We start from the raw sequence: 17,035 nt of genomic DNA, 5'->3' as shown, positions 1-17,035 counted from the left end.
TCTTAATGCTCAACTTCTTGTGAAAATTCTGTGTCTAACTTTAGTCAAGTAAATCCAAAAGACAAAAGACAATATCCTGTTTAAACACTGGGCTTATATACCCAACCTTCACCTTAATCTCTGAACTGTGTTCAGGGTAATTCTATAAAGAGATTTCCTGGGAAAAGCTTGTTAGTTTACCAGACACATCCAAGGGTGGGATTGGTATGGACGGGAAAACTGCTTGCTCATCCTTTATCAGCAAGAGTGCATGAGTCAGCGCTTGCTCTGTTACACCCAGAGTTGTTGCAACACACACACACCCACACACAGACACACACACACACACACACTCACACACACACACTCCCTCTCTCTCTCTCTCTCTCTCTCTCTCTCTCACTCACTCAGTCTCTCTCTCTCTCTCTGTTTCTCTCTCTCTCCCTCCCTCTTACATACTCACACACAGGCCATATGACTGAGTCAAGCTCAGTTTTTAGTTTGTAGCCGAGTTGAGATAAGGCTTTCTGGGAAGTGTAGCCTGGTTGGACAGCATTCCATTTAGAAATAACCATGTGTGAACAGCTGGGACTCTCTTTAACACTGTAAGAAACCTGGATATATAAAGTCAGCTTTGTAAGGTAGGCAACTTTTCTGTTGTTATTTAAATGTATATCTAATAAAAGTGATGTTACTTTTTTGGAACTGTCAAAGTCTGTCTAAGTGTGTATCCTGGTAGAGGAAAAGAAGTTGATTATTTGTGTTTATGTGTACATACAGATGTCCCTGATGGCCATGTCTGCCCCCCGGTCATCTGTGTTTACATTTGAGTCTACAGCACATTCCTCCCATGTGCTGCGTTGCCTGGACGAGCAGCGTTGCCGGGACACGCTGTGTGATATTACAGTAGTGGTGGAGGGTCAGAGTTTCAGAGCCCACCGCTCAGTGCTCGCTTCCTGTAGTGAGTACTTCACGCACAGGATCTCCTCCCAGACACAACATGGAGCAGTGATCACTCTGCCACAAGAGGTGAGATGTCACCTCATGATGCCATAAAAGTAGTCACACATAAGACTCACATGAATAGTGTGAGCAGTGTGTGAAAGTAAAGTGAGAAAAGTCACCAGAAGGATTATTTCCTCATGGTTGTACTCTTGACTGCATAAAATGTATTTCATTAATTTGTGTATTTTTATGCTATTTAATCTAATATTTAGTAAAGACACAATTACTGACTACAGTTTGCAGAGTCTAAAAACCTTAAAGCTTAATGCTTATCCACATTAAAATCTCAGTGTTTCTGATTGGTTTCTAGTCCACAGAAAAACAAAACAAAACATTATTCTGAAAGGGGACTCCAGTGGGGATTAGGTATAAAAATTAAAAGGTCAAGCAGTTTAGCCTTTTTTATGGGGGAAATGTATTTCCTGTTATTTTAGCAATGCTAATTGGGCTTTTAAAATGACCAAATGGACCCCAATTTTAAAACTTAGTTTTCCTATTATTCCACAAGTACTGTATTTCTTTTACAAAACTCATTTGCCACTTAATCAAATGACATATTCATGTATTCCCTCCATTTTCTATGAAACTGCAAAAGCCACAGAAACTAGATTTTCATGGTTACATGTACTGGTTTCTGAGCCAGAACTTTATTTCCTTAAACATTTGTAGTCAAAGTAGATTTATTTTCACATCTGGGCCTTTAGTATTTTATGCATGCTTATGATATATTAAATTTAATGAAGATCGATCCTATTACCATTGCTATCCCTGAGTACATACAAGAAGATATGAAGTGTTCATGTATGTCATTTGTCCTCTTTGCCTCACAGGTGACAGTTGCTGGATTTGAACCTTTGCTGAAGTTTGCCTACACTTCAAAACTACTCTTTGGGAAAGACAATGTCTTAGAAATACAGAACTCAGCCTCTATTCTTGGTTTCAGAGACCTAGACGAGGCGTGCTTTGATTTCCTCCTCCCTAAATTCTTCTCTGCTAGCCAGGGCTCTGCCCCTTTTCCAAGAAAGACCTGCTGTAAGAAGAAATGCAAGAGGCGATTATCAAAGGAATACTGTGCTATAAACTCTGATGATGTGCTGTTGGATGAGAAAGAAGTAAAACCAGTTGCTGACTCACCATCTCAGCAGGAAGTGGCCGGGCTCGGTAACAAATCAGTGAACAGAAAAATGGGAAGTCAGAACAGTACGGGCACTCCTACACCTGTAGCTGAAGGGACAAAGGATTTTATGCAGTGCCCAAAGTATCGCAAGTTCCAGCTAGCTTGTGGGAAGGAAACCTTTGTCACAGAGAAAAGCCTGAGCAATCCAGTAACAGTAACCAAGAATGACTGTGACCTACCTTGCTCAACCTACTGCAGCACGGCGAACAGTAAGAATGAAACAGAAAGGAATGAGGTAGAATTCCCTAGAGAGAGTCTCTCAAATCCGTCCAGGGAGAGCAAAGGGGAGGGCAATGGGTCATGGAAAGCTGAAATACATGACATGAGCACAGAGGGACACAGGGGCAGATGGGCGGTTGTGGTTAAGAAAGACACACATGAAAGAGTGGAAAAGGAGGAAAGAGAGGTGGATATTGTGAAGATGGAGAAGGAGATGGAGCATACCACTGCACTCACCTTTTCAGAAAGATCCAATGGCAAGGCAGTCTCCTCAGGGCCAAGCACAGTGCCAGGTGAGAGGTCACCAGGGTTAATATTACACCATTGCCCCCTGGAGGCCACTGGTGAGGACCCTGCAATCAGTGGGTCACTGGGGGAAAAGAGGCTTGCCATAGACATTGCAGAGGGAAAGAAAACAAGGGATTCTGTTGTACTAGAGCCAGTATCCATTCATCGACAGGCAGAGCAACAGGTAGAAACTGAGGGGAAAAGGGCAGATGATGAGATAGAGACTGCCTGGCAAGAAAAAGGACAAGGCAGCATGGAGCGAGCGGCCCTGAAAGTGAATAATGGCAGAGAGGTGGCTGAGCACCTGGCTCAGTGGCTGGGGTCCAATCCGTCCTCTTCTCATCTGAACTTCCAGGACCCTGATGCAAGAAGTTCCTCTGATACAGGGTGCAGACAGTTGCAGAGCACATCTTTAGAATGGCTGCAGATGAATCTCAGCTCCACAAGCACCGGTTGCCCTTTTCTCCAGGATTTGGACCAAAGCAAATGTTTATGGAAGGGAGCTGGGTCTGAGTGCGAGGTGGCATCTCAGTCAGGTGTGTCATCCCTCAACTCAGGGGAGGATGGAGACTCAGAGACAGAGGGAGACAGTGAGTCCTACACAAGGGAGAGGGCCAGGCAGGTGAGCACCATGACTCAGTATAAAATCTGCTGAGACTCTGCAGCTCTGCTCTGTCCTACTAAATATCAGCCCTGCTGCCACGTAACTGTGAAGTTCACATTGTGCTGTATCAATAAGCACCATTGAGCTCACCCTTCCTGTAGATTAAATTGCTATGTTTGTTTTAGATAAGAGTTTAAGTACATTGTATCAAATGAGCGCTTGCAATCGTGCAACAGAAAGCAGAATCGTTATGGTGATAAAGTTAATTATTCACCCAAGTAGAGATGATGTGTGCATATGTGTGTTTTGTGCCAATGTGTATGCATCTTGCTAATTGGCTCAGAGTCCAACTCAGCAGAACTTGGCAGCTCAGCCTGTTGAGTTAGCAACACAAACAACAGGTTGTTTGTACCACCAGTAGTCATTGTGGAATCTCTCATGTTACTGTACAAATTTCTCACTTGGATTTGACTGAAAGTATGAACAGAGCAGTGAGTGTCCAGACAAAGCTAAGGTCATCTCAGAGCTTTTATTTACTCTAGATAAAACTCTTCAAGATTTATACTGCTCCAATAAACTAGTGAGTGTACATTTCCTGTCACACATTAGCAGCTGCAATAACCCACTGCCTGACCTCTGCTTTTGAATGTTAACTCCTCATTTTTAAAGTTAATAATTGATAGCTTAGTAAAAACGCAACTTACTATCTGAACTCCATATCCATTTTTACTTTTGCCTCACTTTACTTTCTTTTTCCTTATACAGAGCAAGCTATATATATGTATATATGTATGTATATATACTTTTGAATTCCATTCATTCTGTTATGATCTATTAAATTATGTCCAAAGATAAGTTTACATTTCTTCAGATTAACCAAATAAAACCTGCCTCCACAAGACTGCTGCTTTAAAGCAGGTGTATGAGCATTATACTACAGGTTATCTGAGTGCCTTCAAACTAATTTATGTAATTCAACAAAACTTTTTCACTTTTCAAATTCTGTCACAAACAATTTAGCTTTTAATGCATTTTAATTCATCTAGACTAGTCACGTACAGCATTATGTTACAGAAAAAAAGCAGTGGTTTTGGCTCCCTCTGTCCTTCCTTGATGTAGAGACTCTCAGCTGTGATGTAATGTGTTTGTGCAAACTTTATTCCCTTTTCGGGTGTCTTCAGGTTCAATTACCCTTCTCTGTGGACTGGATTGTGGATCTGAGTAGAAATGACTTCCAACAGTTGCTGAAACAACAGGTCTTTACACGTGAACAGCTGGAGTTTGTCCATGATATGAGACGGCGCAGCAAAAACCGCCTTGCAGCCCAGCGCTGCCGCAAGAGGAAATTAGACTGCATATACAATCTACAGTGTGAAATCAACAAACTGGTAAAAAACCCCATGTAAATCAGAACATTTTCATGAAGTCACCTCTTGTTTACAGACATGTTAATCTGATTGTGTGTATTGCATGTGTATGTCACAGAAGACGGAGAGGGAGAAACTGATGACGGAGAAGAGCAATCTGAGCCAGATGAAGTTGAGAGCACGTCACAGTGTTTCTGACTTGTGCCAGAGGGTCTGCAGTGAAGCCAACCTGCAGCCCGAGCAGCTCCAGGTGTTGGCCAAATACACATCTCCAGACTGCCCTTTGTCCTCTTTCTTTCCTCACATAGACTCTCTCCTTTTACGTCACCCCCAGGCTGCATTCTCAGCTTCTGCCATGGGTCATGACAAATATATGGCATCTGAGGAGGCTTCGTCCAGCTCGAGCAGGGACACAGGCACAGGGGATAGTCAAGACTCAGGGGCAAATTAGATACACATCCAAGGACACCCACTGTACATCAACTTTGTATGAAACCCATAGGATAGTGAAAGTTTGGTTATTAAACCAAGGGTTCCCACCCTGTGTCATTTAAAGACGTTACCATGGACAGGCTGCAAGATAAAGCAGTGCATCACTTATGTCATCCTAATAGGACGATGCAATTATAATAAAAAGGCCATAATTACAACATGTTTTAATTAACTCATGCTACCTTATTGATTTAAAAGACTTATTGCAAGGTCACTAAAGCATTCCACGTATCCAAACCCATTGGACCATGTCCTTCAGTAGCAATTTGTGTCCAGCTTTGCAAATTGCTTATTAGTGTTTGTGTTCTGGTTAGAGGCAGAAAGTAACTGTCTACAAATCAACACGGCCAGGGTGCATGTTGAGATTTTAGCAGAGACAATCACTACTTTAATCATGAATCAAATGGAACAATGATATATAAATTTGTAATGTGCTTTACTGCTTGATTACCTCAGGATGATTAACAGTAAATTAGCTGCATTTTGATACGGTTAGATAGAAGAAGATTCTCAGGCATTAATGAGAAAATTCGGCAAATACCTCCTGGTAACAGTATTGCTTCTGCCCTCTCTATGTAGAGAACAACGTGCCATAACATTTTGCATCAAACTGGACAACTCACCAAATAGACTTGACATAGTGTGCCATGTTTACCTTGTGGCTGTAAGTCTGGCTTTTGTATTTCAGGCTGTCATTGTGGTTGCCACTCCTCAGCTGACCACGGTGACACAGCTCTTCTAGGTTGCACACACCTCTCAGATCTTTGTTTTCCCTCACGAAGACAGACCTCACAAACGTGCCTAAATATGTTTAAAGTGCAGTCTAAAAAAAAACTGCACCTTATACATGAGCACAGTACACTTTTAGGAGAGAAACTGCCTCACACTGTATAATGAAAAATCAAGTTCTACATTATGTGTCTGTCCTGTAATGGGTGCAGGCTTTATAACTTAATAATCTTTTGGTACTTTGTGATAGTCAAAAGGGTGTAAGAAGTATTAATCGAAATTACTGTCAAGGGTCAAGTGAACAATGCAGCAGTAACTCATTGATAGGTGCAGTGTAAGTATGTCTCCTATCAACAGTATCACTGTATTACTATTTCTATTTGTTTTGTACATCACATTCATTACACCCTTTTTTGTGGCTTTTCTGTAGTCCCTCACCTATGAACTTTAGTAGATCTTTTACACTCAGGATTCTTCACAGAAAAGCTGCTTTGCAACTTCTTCTTCATGATTAGGTTTCTCTGTATATATATGTGCAAATATTTATAGATTTATTTTTACTCACGATGGTTGTCACAGTGCAGCTGTTATGACAATGATTTGTGTAAAATACTAAATTAATCACATAGTAAATCCAGAAATCAGGTATGCATTGATTTTATGAGGAAATGCTGAGTAACCACATTGTGTTTTTTGAGGACAGGTGATGGTTAATGACATGAGAATTGTTTCCTTTCTCGCAACCAGACAACTGCAGGCACACACAGCCAAAGAAAGGGATGATACTACTGGTGCTTATTGCCCCCTAGTGGCAGTGTATTCACAGTCAATAGACTCAGAGCTGTATAGATGTTTACTACTGTACAGTATATGCTACACAAATGGCTTTTCTACTGTGTTCCTTTATTTTCATCACACACAAAAAATGACATTATCTTTCTATGACGATGTCCAAATGAATTCCTGCATTTTTTTTTTTAGCAAAAGTGGAACAAAACAAATAAACATCAAAACAGAAAAAATGCTTCAAATTGTAAAAATATGTCTGCTTTAATCACCTGCACTTGAACTATGATTGTTAGTGTAACGCAGTGTTATTGGAAAACCATCAGTAAGGCTAATGAGATGTAAAGTCTATCAGTGTTAGATGAGAGTGATGAATGGCCAGGTTCATGAGGTCTCACTTCTTCTTTCAACCTTAACAGATACATAAATGACTGAATACTGCACTTAGTCCTTAATGTTTCTCCCTCCCCTGAATCTCCCTGGTCACTTAGTCTCCCTTCTGTTACTTTTAAATTAATATGAGTTTCTCTTTCTCTTCACTCTTTCTTCTCTCCTCCCCTTTGATCTATCTCCCTCTTTTCTTTCTGAAGGTTATTTTAATTTGCAGAGACTCTGATTTCATCTCTTAATTTTCTTTTATGTGAGCAAATGTAGCGTAATACTCAGATTATTACAAAACTGTACTAGAATCTGTAAATCGCATCTCGCTGGCTATACATGCTCTTATCATAAAGCATTAAAGGAAGTTCTAGGGGAGCAAAGGTCAAGCAGGTTAATGTGGCCTAGATTTTGGCACCAAGGGGTGGGAACTGAGATTCGCTGAGGTCCAAGGGATCAAAGATGAGAGAGTCGCCCTAATAGAGTCCTAATTTGCCTGGGAAAGCATGTGTTGGTGTTCACACGCTGTGATTAAGTTACAAATCCTGTCATTCTCAAGTGGCTGCACTTCTCTGTAACATCTGTGTGTGTGTGTGTGTGTGTGTGTACATCCAACATACAAACATTTTTTGCCTTTTTATTAGACAGTATAAAGTATAAAGGAGAGAAGAATAAGGAATTAAACAGGATGCTGCAGTCATATTGCAGGCAGCCTAACCATTCGGCTGTCAGGACATCCAACAATGTTTTACGTTTGTCATTTTTCTTTAGAAATGAGACATGTTCCCATCTGAGGAAACATTATATGAGTCAGTCCCAGTAATGTCTCTTCATTAGGCCATAAAAGTTTAGTTCGTATATTTCGAAATTTAGGATTGTTTAGCAAATTAACACCAACATAAATGAAAAAAAGTGGGTTGTTTCCAATCAATCAGTTTACATGATAGTGGATAAAATGCCTGCAGTGTGACTAATTTGACAACAGATGGCACCACATGATCAATTACTGTTGGAGAGAGCAGTAAGAAATAGATCAAATCAGATCAAGTGTCCTCTATCATCTGAGCTCTTGTGGCTGAATTATGTAATTTGCCAAAAGACTCTGTTGACCATGTGATTAAACTGGCCGACTGCATTATGATTGAATAGACAGTTATCACTCATAATCTGTGTGAATTCTGTCTGAAAAAAGGTTTCAGAGGCAGTCGAATCTTGGATGTGACCTTTTTAATGGCTTTCTGTTTACCTGCATGCACTGTTGACGAGCTGTCTATAACATTTTCTTGCTATCAGATTTAAGTATTACTTCTTCCCCATCTGATTTTCTTCTCTTACTATCTGCTCCTCTTCTCTCTCTCTTTCGCTCTCTCTCTTTCGCTCCGAAAGAATATGTGGGTGTTTTGTGTAGGTGGTTCTCTGGCAGAGCCTGAGAACTATAGAGAACACAATACATTGAGCTCATAATTCCAGTAATGAATGGTTAAATCTGTGCCAGGTGTTGTCATTGGAAGAGTTCACTTCCAAAACTAAATGAAAGTTGAATATCATTGTTTTATTTTTAATTACATTTTTTGAAATATAATTAAGACACCCACTCTCACAACTTTTTCAACATTAAGGAGATTACCGAAGTTCAGCGTGAGCGTCTGTTTTCAACCATGTGCTTCATTTTTGTTTTGAACCATTTGCTTCATTTTTTGACAAGAAGTCATTTATGTCTGTCATATATTACTTGATCAACTTCAGATGACAAAATTCCTCCAAAGTGGTTATATTTAGTGTTTTTGGATCATTTGATGGGTTGTTGGTGGTGATATCTTAACGTGAGCCAAGAGCAGACGACCAAATCTAATCCCTCAGGCAGAGAATAATCCACTCAGTCATGCGACTTTCTAATGAGAACCTGAGAGTCCTGGATCAGCCTAAGGACACACACACACACACACACACGCACAGACACACATACATCTCTCAGTCCAGTCTAAACTACTAAAATTTGGAAGCATTGACTCTTACAGTGATTTGTGAAGCTCTATAAAGAACGGCTGTGATCACGAGGCTGTAAAATGGTTTGTCCCAGGTTAAAGGTGAAATGGCATGAGTGAACTTCAGTGTCACATTATGCTAATGTGTTACAAAAACAGCATGACACATGCTGTGTGTGAAATTAGTTCATTTATTTGCATTACTTTACAATAAATAATGAACAAGAACAATCCACAGATGAATAGTCTTGTTTCACCAAGACCAAACATTAAAACATTCTCACAACATATTGTCCTACACAGACAGTCGTGTGTGTACGTGAGCATGCAGTTCTTTCTCAGCCCTAATCAGCTTAAAAATCTGTAGTGTGACACCATGGTGAAATCACATGATGCACGATGCATGCATTGCCTCATGATGAGCAAAAATGAGAAACTGCAGTCCTGTGGAGAAGGCATTGTTTTAAGTCTATTATGCCCTAATATTCATGCTGTAAATCCACAACAAGAACTCACACAATAACATATGACGCCGTTGTTATCAGGCTTGTAAACACTGCTGACAACCATCAGCTGAAGGAAACAATGTCACATGTGTCATTATACACTTATAATATACATTTGTGTAAATGTCAACAAAAAACATAATGCACTTGATTTTATCCATTTTCAGCACATTTGACACTCCAGCTACTGATCTGGAGTTTATATAAGGTCATAAATCTTCTCTGTCTTAAGATACAGTTAGAAAAAAGGCACAGCATTGACAATGGTGGGTTCAAATGCCTTGGCTTTGAAGATATACTACTGTTTTACCAAATAATACAGGGGTGCAGAGTCACCAAAAAGAAACAACTTCATGCAACCAGAGTCTACTTGTTGGAACGTCAATAAAGGCACTGTATCTCCCGGTGTACAATAAAGACTGTGCAGCTTTATATACAGTAGTGTGCTGTACAGACTGTATGTGAAACAGAGAATTAGAGAAAGTAGGGAAAAGAGGGGGTTTAAAAGAAAGACACTGTGAGCAACCACCCTGCAAGGACAGAGAGTTTTTTTCAGGAGAAGAAAAATAATGGAGGATGGAGTGGGTGAGGAGAGGAGAAAAGCAGATAAAAATCTGTGTGTCTATGTGTGTGTGCATACATTTGTGTCTATATGGTTGTGTGTACAGTGAGAATTAGCTTCACACAGATGTTAGAAGATACCCATGAAAAAAGACTTGATTTAGTTGCCATGGATACAGAGGGTTAGGCTTTGGCAAGTGAACTCATGAGAATGTCCAGTTTACAAGCAGACGGTCAACATGCATAAATATATTAATTCTGAGAAAAAAAAGAAAAAAAAAGCAGACATCAGTCTGGTCAGATGTTGTAGCCAAATAGTTCTAAAAGCAAAATTTAGACAGATGACAAGCTCTCTCTTCCATAAACAAACAAACATGTTGGACAAGTCTTTAATTCACTTAAACCTGAACTGCTCCCGTGAAACTGCCCACTGGCTATAAAAGAGCTCCCGGATGTTTGTGTGTCCAAGTGTTTAACTTTCCCTTTCTCTGCAGCAGTTCGCCCCTACCAAGTTTTTGCTATAAATAGGAATGTGTTGTTATTTAAATTGCCTGATCAAATAATGCTTACACAATAGTCAGTTGAAGGAAGGATTTTAAGCAGAATAACATAATACATCAACCAGCATTACACTCATAAAAGCATACATATAAATAACTTAAAATCATAATAAAAAAACATGTGTGTGCAAAATTCACAGAATTACATAATAGCAAATCTGAGATCCACTGAAAGTGGTTGATACTACTTTCTTTGGCTCTGCCAGTATAAAAAAAAAAATATAGGAAGCCTGCATGTCTCCCACAATGTTTTTTTTTCACCAGCGTCATGTGGAGGGAAGGTAAATGGAGGGAGAACAGCAATACAATCGTATTTGCTTGACACAGTTAAGAACAGATGTAAGTTGAACAGCATTTTCATACTTTTGATGATCAGTTACACAGGTAGGTCTCCTTGTTATATGACGGATGTCTTGCATCATGCATGTTAGGGGCATTTACTCCTTTTGTTCAGTTTGGTCAGGTAGGTGAGGATCCTTTTCCGAGTGAACGTGTTATTAGAAGTGACAATGTAATGTTCACCAGTTAAAAGGGACTACCCCAAAAATAACAAGGTTGACAGTTCGATACTTTAAATCATCTATCACCTCACGGAAAAGAGCATAGCGTGTTATGCCCACCTGAAGTTATACTTGTCTTTCTGTCAAAAGCTTTAAACTCAAGGCACGATGAGTTACCGAAAATACTATTAAGTTAATGTGCAACCTCTGAGTCCATGTGACTTTAGTTTGCAAGCTCTGGTTTGCTTGTAACTATACACTGAACACAAACATACTACAAACATGCAGCAAACTAACATTTTCAACTGTGGTTTGGACCAAAGAAGCCAAATTGTACCGTAGGTACGTAAGATTTCCTTGGAGGGCCTTGTGGTGTCCCTCTTGGTCCTACTGTGTCTTCACTCTGTTCTGTCCTGCCATTGCTCCCCCCTTTCATTATTTGAAGCAGCCGGAGCAGCTCATCTGCCTGCTGGAGTCGAGCTGCGGTGAGATGGTGTCTGGTACCACGGATTTTAGGATGTCATTTTCCGTGGCCATGATGTGCTTGACCAGGAAGTTTGCAGCTTCACTGATGTTGAGATTGTCCTAAAGAAGAGAGATAAACCAAAATTAGGTATACCTCAATAATTTGTTTTTACTTGTCTTTTTTTTCAATTTGTACTGTATAATAATTAATAATAATTAATAATAATTAATAAAAACAGCATATAACCTCCAAGAAAAGATGTGAAATGTGTGAAATGAAGTAAACTATGTGTGGACCAATTGAGAAGCTCTTATAACACAGACAATGAGATGTTTTATTGATTCAGTGAGGTATAGTTTACTCATTGAAAACTGTTATCTCAACTAAGCCTGTAAAGCACAGAATGTCCCAGCTTCATTTTCCCTGCTGTCATGCTGTACTTTGACAGTAGTTGACCTACAGCATGTACAGTACAAGATGTGGATAACTAGCATGCTGTCACCTTTGTGTTAACAACACCATGCGTGCACTTTATATATCTGAAACTAATTCAAATGAATGCTGTAGACATTTTTTTAATTGCAACAGAAGAAGGATGTGCATGGTTGTTTGTACAATCCACCTCTAATGGTTGTTTGTACAATCCACCTCTATCACTACTGGCTGAACCTGCGCCTTATAACCTTTGACTTTTCAGAATGTTGAGTCTTGATGTCAAGAATTGCAGCACATTAGTGTAAAGAGAGGATGTGTAGAACTTAAAGCTATGTGCAAGTACTGCGGAGTGTTTGAAATAGTATGTGATAATTCAAATTGTTATGCATTACATAATTTCTATGGCAGGTCAATCTTGTTCATAAATATTTCAAATTCTAGTCAATATCTCAGGGTTTCTGAACACACCATCAAAGTCATAACTACGTATGCAATGTAATGCTACTGCCATATGAAAAGATAACATCTTGGATTTTAATATTTCAATCAATAAAAGTGTTGTAGTCATATAGTTTTGTATAACTTTTCATCTATTTAAGGGAAGAATTGAGAACATTTTGGTTCAAATGATTAATCTTATTTTCTTTGATTAGAAGCAGAACTCTGCACAGGTCCAACCCTGAAAGATTGAGTTTTTGAACACCAAGGAGAACAGTTAACAATCCTCCAATACTTTAAACTTTTCACTTCAGTAACCTGACCCTGCTTTGTACATTTATCTCATGGAGCCACTTTCCAAGAGGATATGAAATTCCAGTTGGCTCTGTGGGGATGTTTTTCACTGACTGAAGTGACCTGAGTGGGAGAGGGTTTCCACTGAGCGAGTCGGATCCTCACTGTAAAGGCCTACAATCTGGCCCATTCATTGTATTGTTGATGATTAAAACAATACTTATAATGCTTTCAAGGGGACATATGCTTTTTGTGATTTTCTGTTATTTTTATACTGTTACAATGTCAAATGTCTTTGTCAAACGTGGTCAAAGTTCCAAAACTTGAGGTGAACGCATGTAAAAATGCTCCCAGCAAGCCAGAGGCCCGGGCTTCAACCTGCCCTGAATGCTTAGTTTGGAATGTTACCTCTACTTCCTTTTCAAGATGACATCAGATTGTTCACGCATACCCATAAACGGCCGTCTGTTCAGTAGCCTTTGTTGCTAGGTTGTAACTAAGGTTGTTCCATGGGTTGTTCACATTGTCCACTCACATATTTCGGATCGGATTCAGGCTCAAACATGTGTGGATGTATTTGAGAAATTTATATTTCGAGTAATGAATGAGAAAAGCTGGCCAATCAGAACAGAGTGGGCTCATCAGAGACTGAACTGAGGGGCTGCATAAAGAGCCAGTATAAATTGAACAAGGAGTTGTTATTAACTGTAAATCATGGAAAGATATTCCAGTAGAGCTTCAGAATAAAAATATAGACCTAGAAATGTGCGTGTTACCTGCCCTGTAATAACAAATATGCCATCAAATGCAGGAATAATAAATTTCACTTCACACATAGAAAATGATTGCTAAAGTAAGAAAACTTTTACTATACTCTGGTCTCACCTTAGCAGAGGTCTCAAACCACCCAACAAAGCCATGGTCCTTGCAGAACTGGTCCATTTTGATGCCGTTGTTGGTCAACTCCCTGCCCTGGTCACACTTGTTAGCTAGCAGCACAGTGGCAATGCTCTGTCCATTAGCCAGCATTAGTTTGGAGTCCAGGTCTTCTTTCCACTTGATAACAGCCTCAAAGGTTGTGGGCCGTGTCACATCGAATACTATGAAGGCTCCCATGGCTTCACGGTAGTACACCCGTGTCATGTTACCAAAACGTTCCTGTCCTGTGATGAAAACACACACATACACACACACATAGAGGAAGATTCATTCGCTTGCATGGCAACATTGTTGTTCCTAGCATGAGTGATTCCTGTTGTTTTCCTGCATTTTTGCAGCAAAACAACAAATGCAGCTGGGATTAAGAATGCAGTTAGCAGTGCCTGTATTTTCATGAAACAGCACATTCCTCTGGATTTACTGTCGCGTTGCACTTAACCAGACAGTCACTGCTTGTTCCTGTTGACAATAGGCCTACTTAAATTAAACCTGTATTTTGCCCGACCTGCAATGCAAGTAAACTTTGACCTAGACTATAATGGTATTTGTACAATGACAGATAATATAACCATTTAAATGTCTGTAAGCAAATATGCATGTATTTGTGTTCATCCATGCATTGTGTATTGAGCGGGGAATGGAAATTAGGTGCTTGAGGAGCCGGTTAGAACGGCTGTCAACGTGACATTTCCCGGGGGTGTGTGTTCTGCTATCCAGTGTGAGTACTTGTTAGTCCAAAACTGAGTTCGTAGGTGTGTGCATCCTGCTTATTTTACATGCCATGCCCTGTCAGCAGAAAAGTTTATATGCTTAATTAATACATGAGAGTCCACCTTTGGCTTGGCTACAGCATAAATACTCTGAGAAGGACAGATTACTGCTGTTTGCTCCTTGATTAAATTGAGGAAATGGAAAATTGGACGGGATATGGATTGAGAACTTCCTCATTTTGCGGAAGAGAATGTATGAATGATTTTCATTACTCACAAGGAACCCTCATATGCAGAGGAAGTGTGACAGGAGTCTCAGGCGGACACCCACGTCACACATCACTTGACACGCTGTCATTCATTCAGATGATGGCGCAATTTACATGAGTTCAAAGCACAGTACTGTATGTGTGATTTACCACTCCATAAATTATATATATATATATATATATAAAAAAAATGAATTTCTCAATCATCACTTAGTCTGTTCCTGCTCCCCAGGATGAATGTCAAGCAGGCATATAAAATAAATCAGAGAGTGACTTATAATTTCATTGAATCGTTCCAAATTAACCATTTAAGGCATGTGCCTGCACGTGTGAGTGATGAGTGAGTCATGATGTTTTGTTTTTTCATTTAGGCTACAATGACACTCCTGTGACTGGCCTTTAAATCTCCCTCACATGGGCCTAATCACATAATGTAGCACCATACCTTGAGTGAATGACTGAATGACAGTGCGCTGGTCTTCCCTAAGCAACAATTGTAGTGTAAGTGTGTCTGAGAGTGTGTGTGCTTGTGCGTGCGTAAGAGAGAATACTGTTTGTGCTAGATACCACATCTCCACAATGACACTGCATCTTTGTGTTTGAGTGTATAATTTCACAACACTCATGCCTCACTGTTTATTTGAAGATAAGTCTTATCTGCCCAAATTACAAACTTATCAGGAACTATGACAAACAGCATTGCTACACAACATTTTGACTTTTTTCAGAGAGTTTGAAAAGCTTCCTTAGTTCTTGCACATGTTTAACAATAAATTTAAGCTATGGGTGTGCTATACACAGCCTACATACTTCTCCACATAATCGATGAGTTGTATTGGACCCTGCAAGACGTCAGGAGACTACTATAACGTTTACAGCAGAGGATGATAGATGCCGAGCAGATAAAAGACATTAAATATATTCAACTTATTCATTGTCTCACCTGCAATGTCCCACAGCTGGAGCCGAACAGTCTCAGAGTCCCAGTTCAACACCTTCAGGGCGAAATCCACCCCGATAGTGGCCCGATAGTTGGTGGAGTAGGTCTGGTGGACGTACCGCCTGATGATGGAAGTCTTCCCGACCCCCAGGTCTCCGATGACCAGCACCTTGTACAGGTGCTCCGTTCGGTGGCTCTGCATACCGTTAGAGTGTGGTGGATGGTTGGTCATGCCACCTGTTGGATCTCAGACCCACCAGCTCGGTAACTTTGACTCGGTATGAATGCGCTTTGAGACTCCCCCTGTCCCCGTGTGTTTTTTTCTGCGTACGGGTTTAGGAACCGCCTTGCCCGTGGGGAAGTGTCTGTATGATCTGCTCAGGGGTTGTGCTTGGGAACTTGTGACCTAGCCTCGCCACCCAGTGCGCACGGTAAGCGCTTACAGTTCCTGTTAGAAGACTTAGTGTGAGTCTCTAGTGCAACATACTGTCATTTTTTAACCCCCTGTGTGCTCGGTCGCCTTGCTTTTGTGAAGCGAAAAAAAGAAACTAAAAGTGTTCAGGAGAGGGTGGTACTGCCCCTATATATTGTGCTGTAAAAAGTGCTCCATTTAAATACTAAATTTCAACTACTGTGGTTGCCTGCATCATCAGACAAAAGGGGGAATGTCCCTTAAATGGCTGTTTACATGCAGCTCAATAATGCTGTAAAAATGTAATTAAGACAGTAATGTTAGTAAGTAAAGTACATATAAAAACTATATTCTTTTAATAAATATGCAGTAATTGTAGTAAGATCGACTGATCCCATTTTAGGTTATTACTGAAAGGTATTTTAGTTATGTAAGTCTTGATCCAATATATGTTTACACCACATTTTGCAACACAAAACAAAACAACAACAACAGCAACAACAACAAAAACTCAAACTATCAGTGCTTCAAGTACAGGTCTTCATTTACAGATTGGTGTGCCTTTCTCTAGTAACGTATCATTGCACAGGCTCTACAATGTTAAGCCACAAGGCTTAAAACGCAGTAGCATTTACAAAAACAGGAAGACAGAGTAGCTATTATTCAGCTTTATGCTTCATATTAAAGGGAACTTCAGCCTTACTCTGGCCGTTGGCCATAATTGGATTATTATGTGTATGTACACATATTAAATTAAACCAATATTACCAAAAAAACACATACAGATGACAGTTTCTGTATGATGCTGTTTGTATACCTTAGCTATGAGAGTCTAAATAAGCCCAGATGCCTGTTCCAAGAAGCACCTTTGTAGCTCTCTCTGTAGCTTCACATACATGAGGTGGACACAGCTTTTGTATTCCTATCCTGCCTCTGAGGATGATGTGTGTGTGCATATAGAGGACAGTAGTAGAGGAAATATTGATGAATATATGC

At 40.0% G+C, this 17,035-nt stretch overlaps 2 protein-coding genes across 2 annotated transcripts; one reads left to right on the top strand and one right to left on the bottom strand.

The window, feature by feature from the left end:
- Positions 1-398: 398 nt before the first annotated feature.
- LOC122996131 (transcription regulator protein BACH1-like) lies at positions 399-5,289 on the top strand. The gene is made up of 5 exons (XM_044371698.1): positions 399-620; positions 760-1,008; positions 1,815-3,290; positions 4,454-4,660; positions 4,758-5,289. Exons 2-5 carry the CDS (start codon positions 760-762, stop codon positions 5,088-5,090), a joined length of 2,265 nt encoding a protein of 754 aa, XP_044227633.1. The 5' UTR covers positions 399-620; the 3' UTR covers positions 5,091-5,289.
- Positions 5,290-9,212: 3,923 nt separating this feature from the next.
- On the bottom strand, positions 9,213-16,253 carry rab38b (RAB38b, member of RAS oncogene family). The gene is made up of 3 exons (XM_044370558.1): positions 15,631-16,253; positions 13,655-13,932; positions 9,213-11,721 (listed from the first exon to the last, which is right to left on the bottom strand). The coding sequence occupies exons 1-3, from the start codon at positions 15,857-15,859 to the stop codon at positions 11,572-11,574; spliced, it is 657 nt and encodes a 218-aa protein (XP_044226493.1). The 5' UTR covers positions 15,860-16,253; the 3' UTR covers positions 9,213-11,571.
- Positions 16,254-17,035: the final 782 nt, after the last annotated feature.

This window comes from Thunnus albacares, chromosome 13 (assembly GCF_914725855.1).
Source record: "Thunnus albacares chromosome 13, fThuAlb1.1, whole genome shotgun sequence".
Classification (NCBI taxonomy): domain Eukaryota; kingdom Metazoa; phylum Chordata; class Actinopteri; order Scombriformes; family Scombridae; genus Thunnus; species Thunnus albacares.
This window is presented reverse-complemented; position numbering and strand designations above follow the sequence as displayed.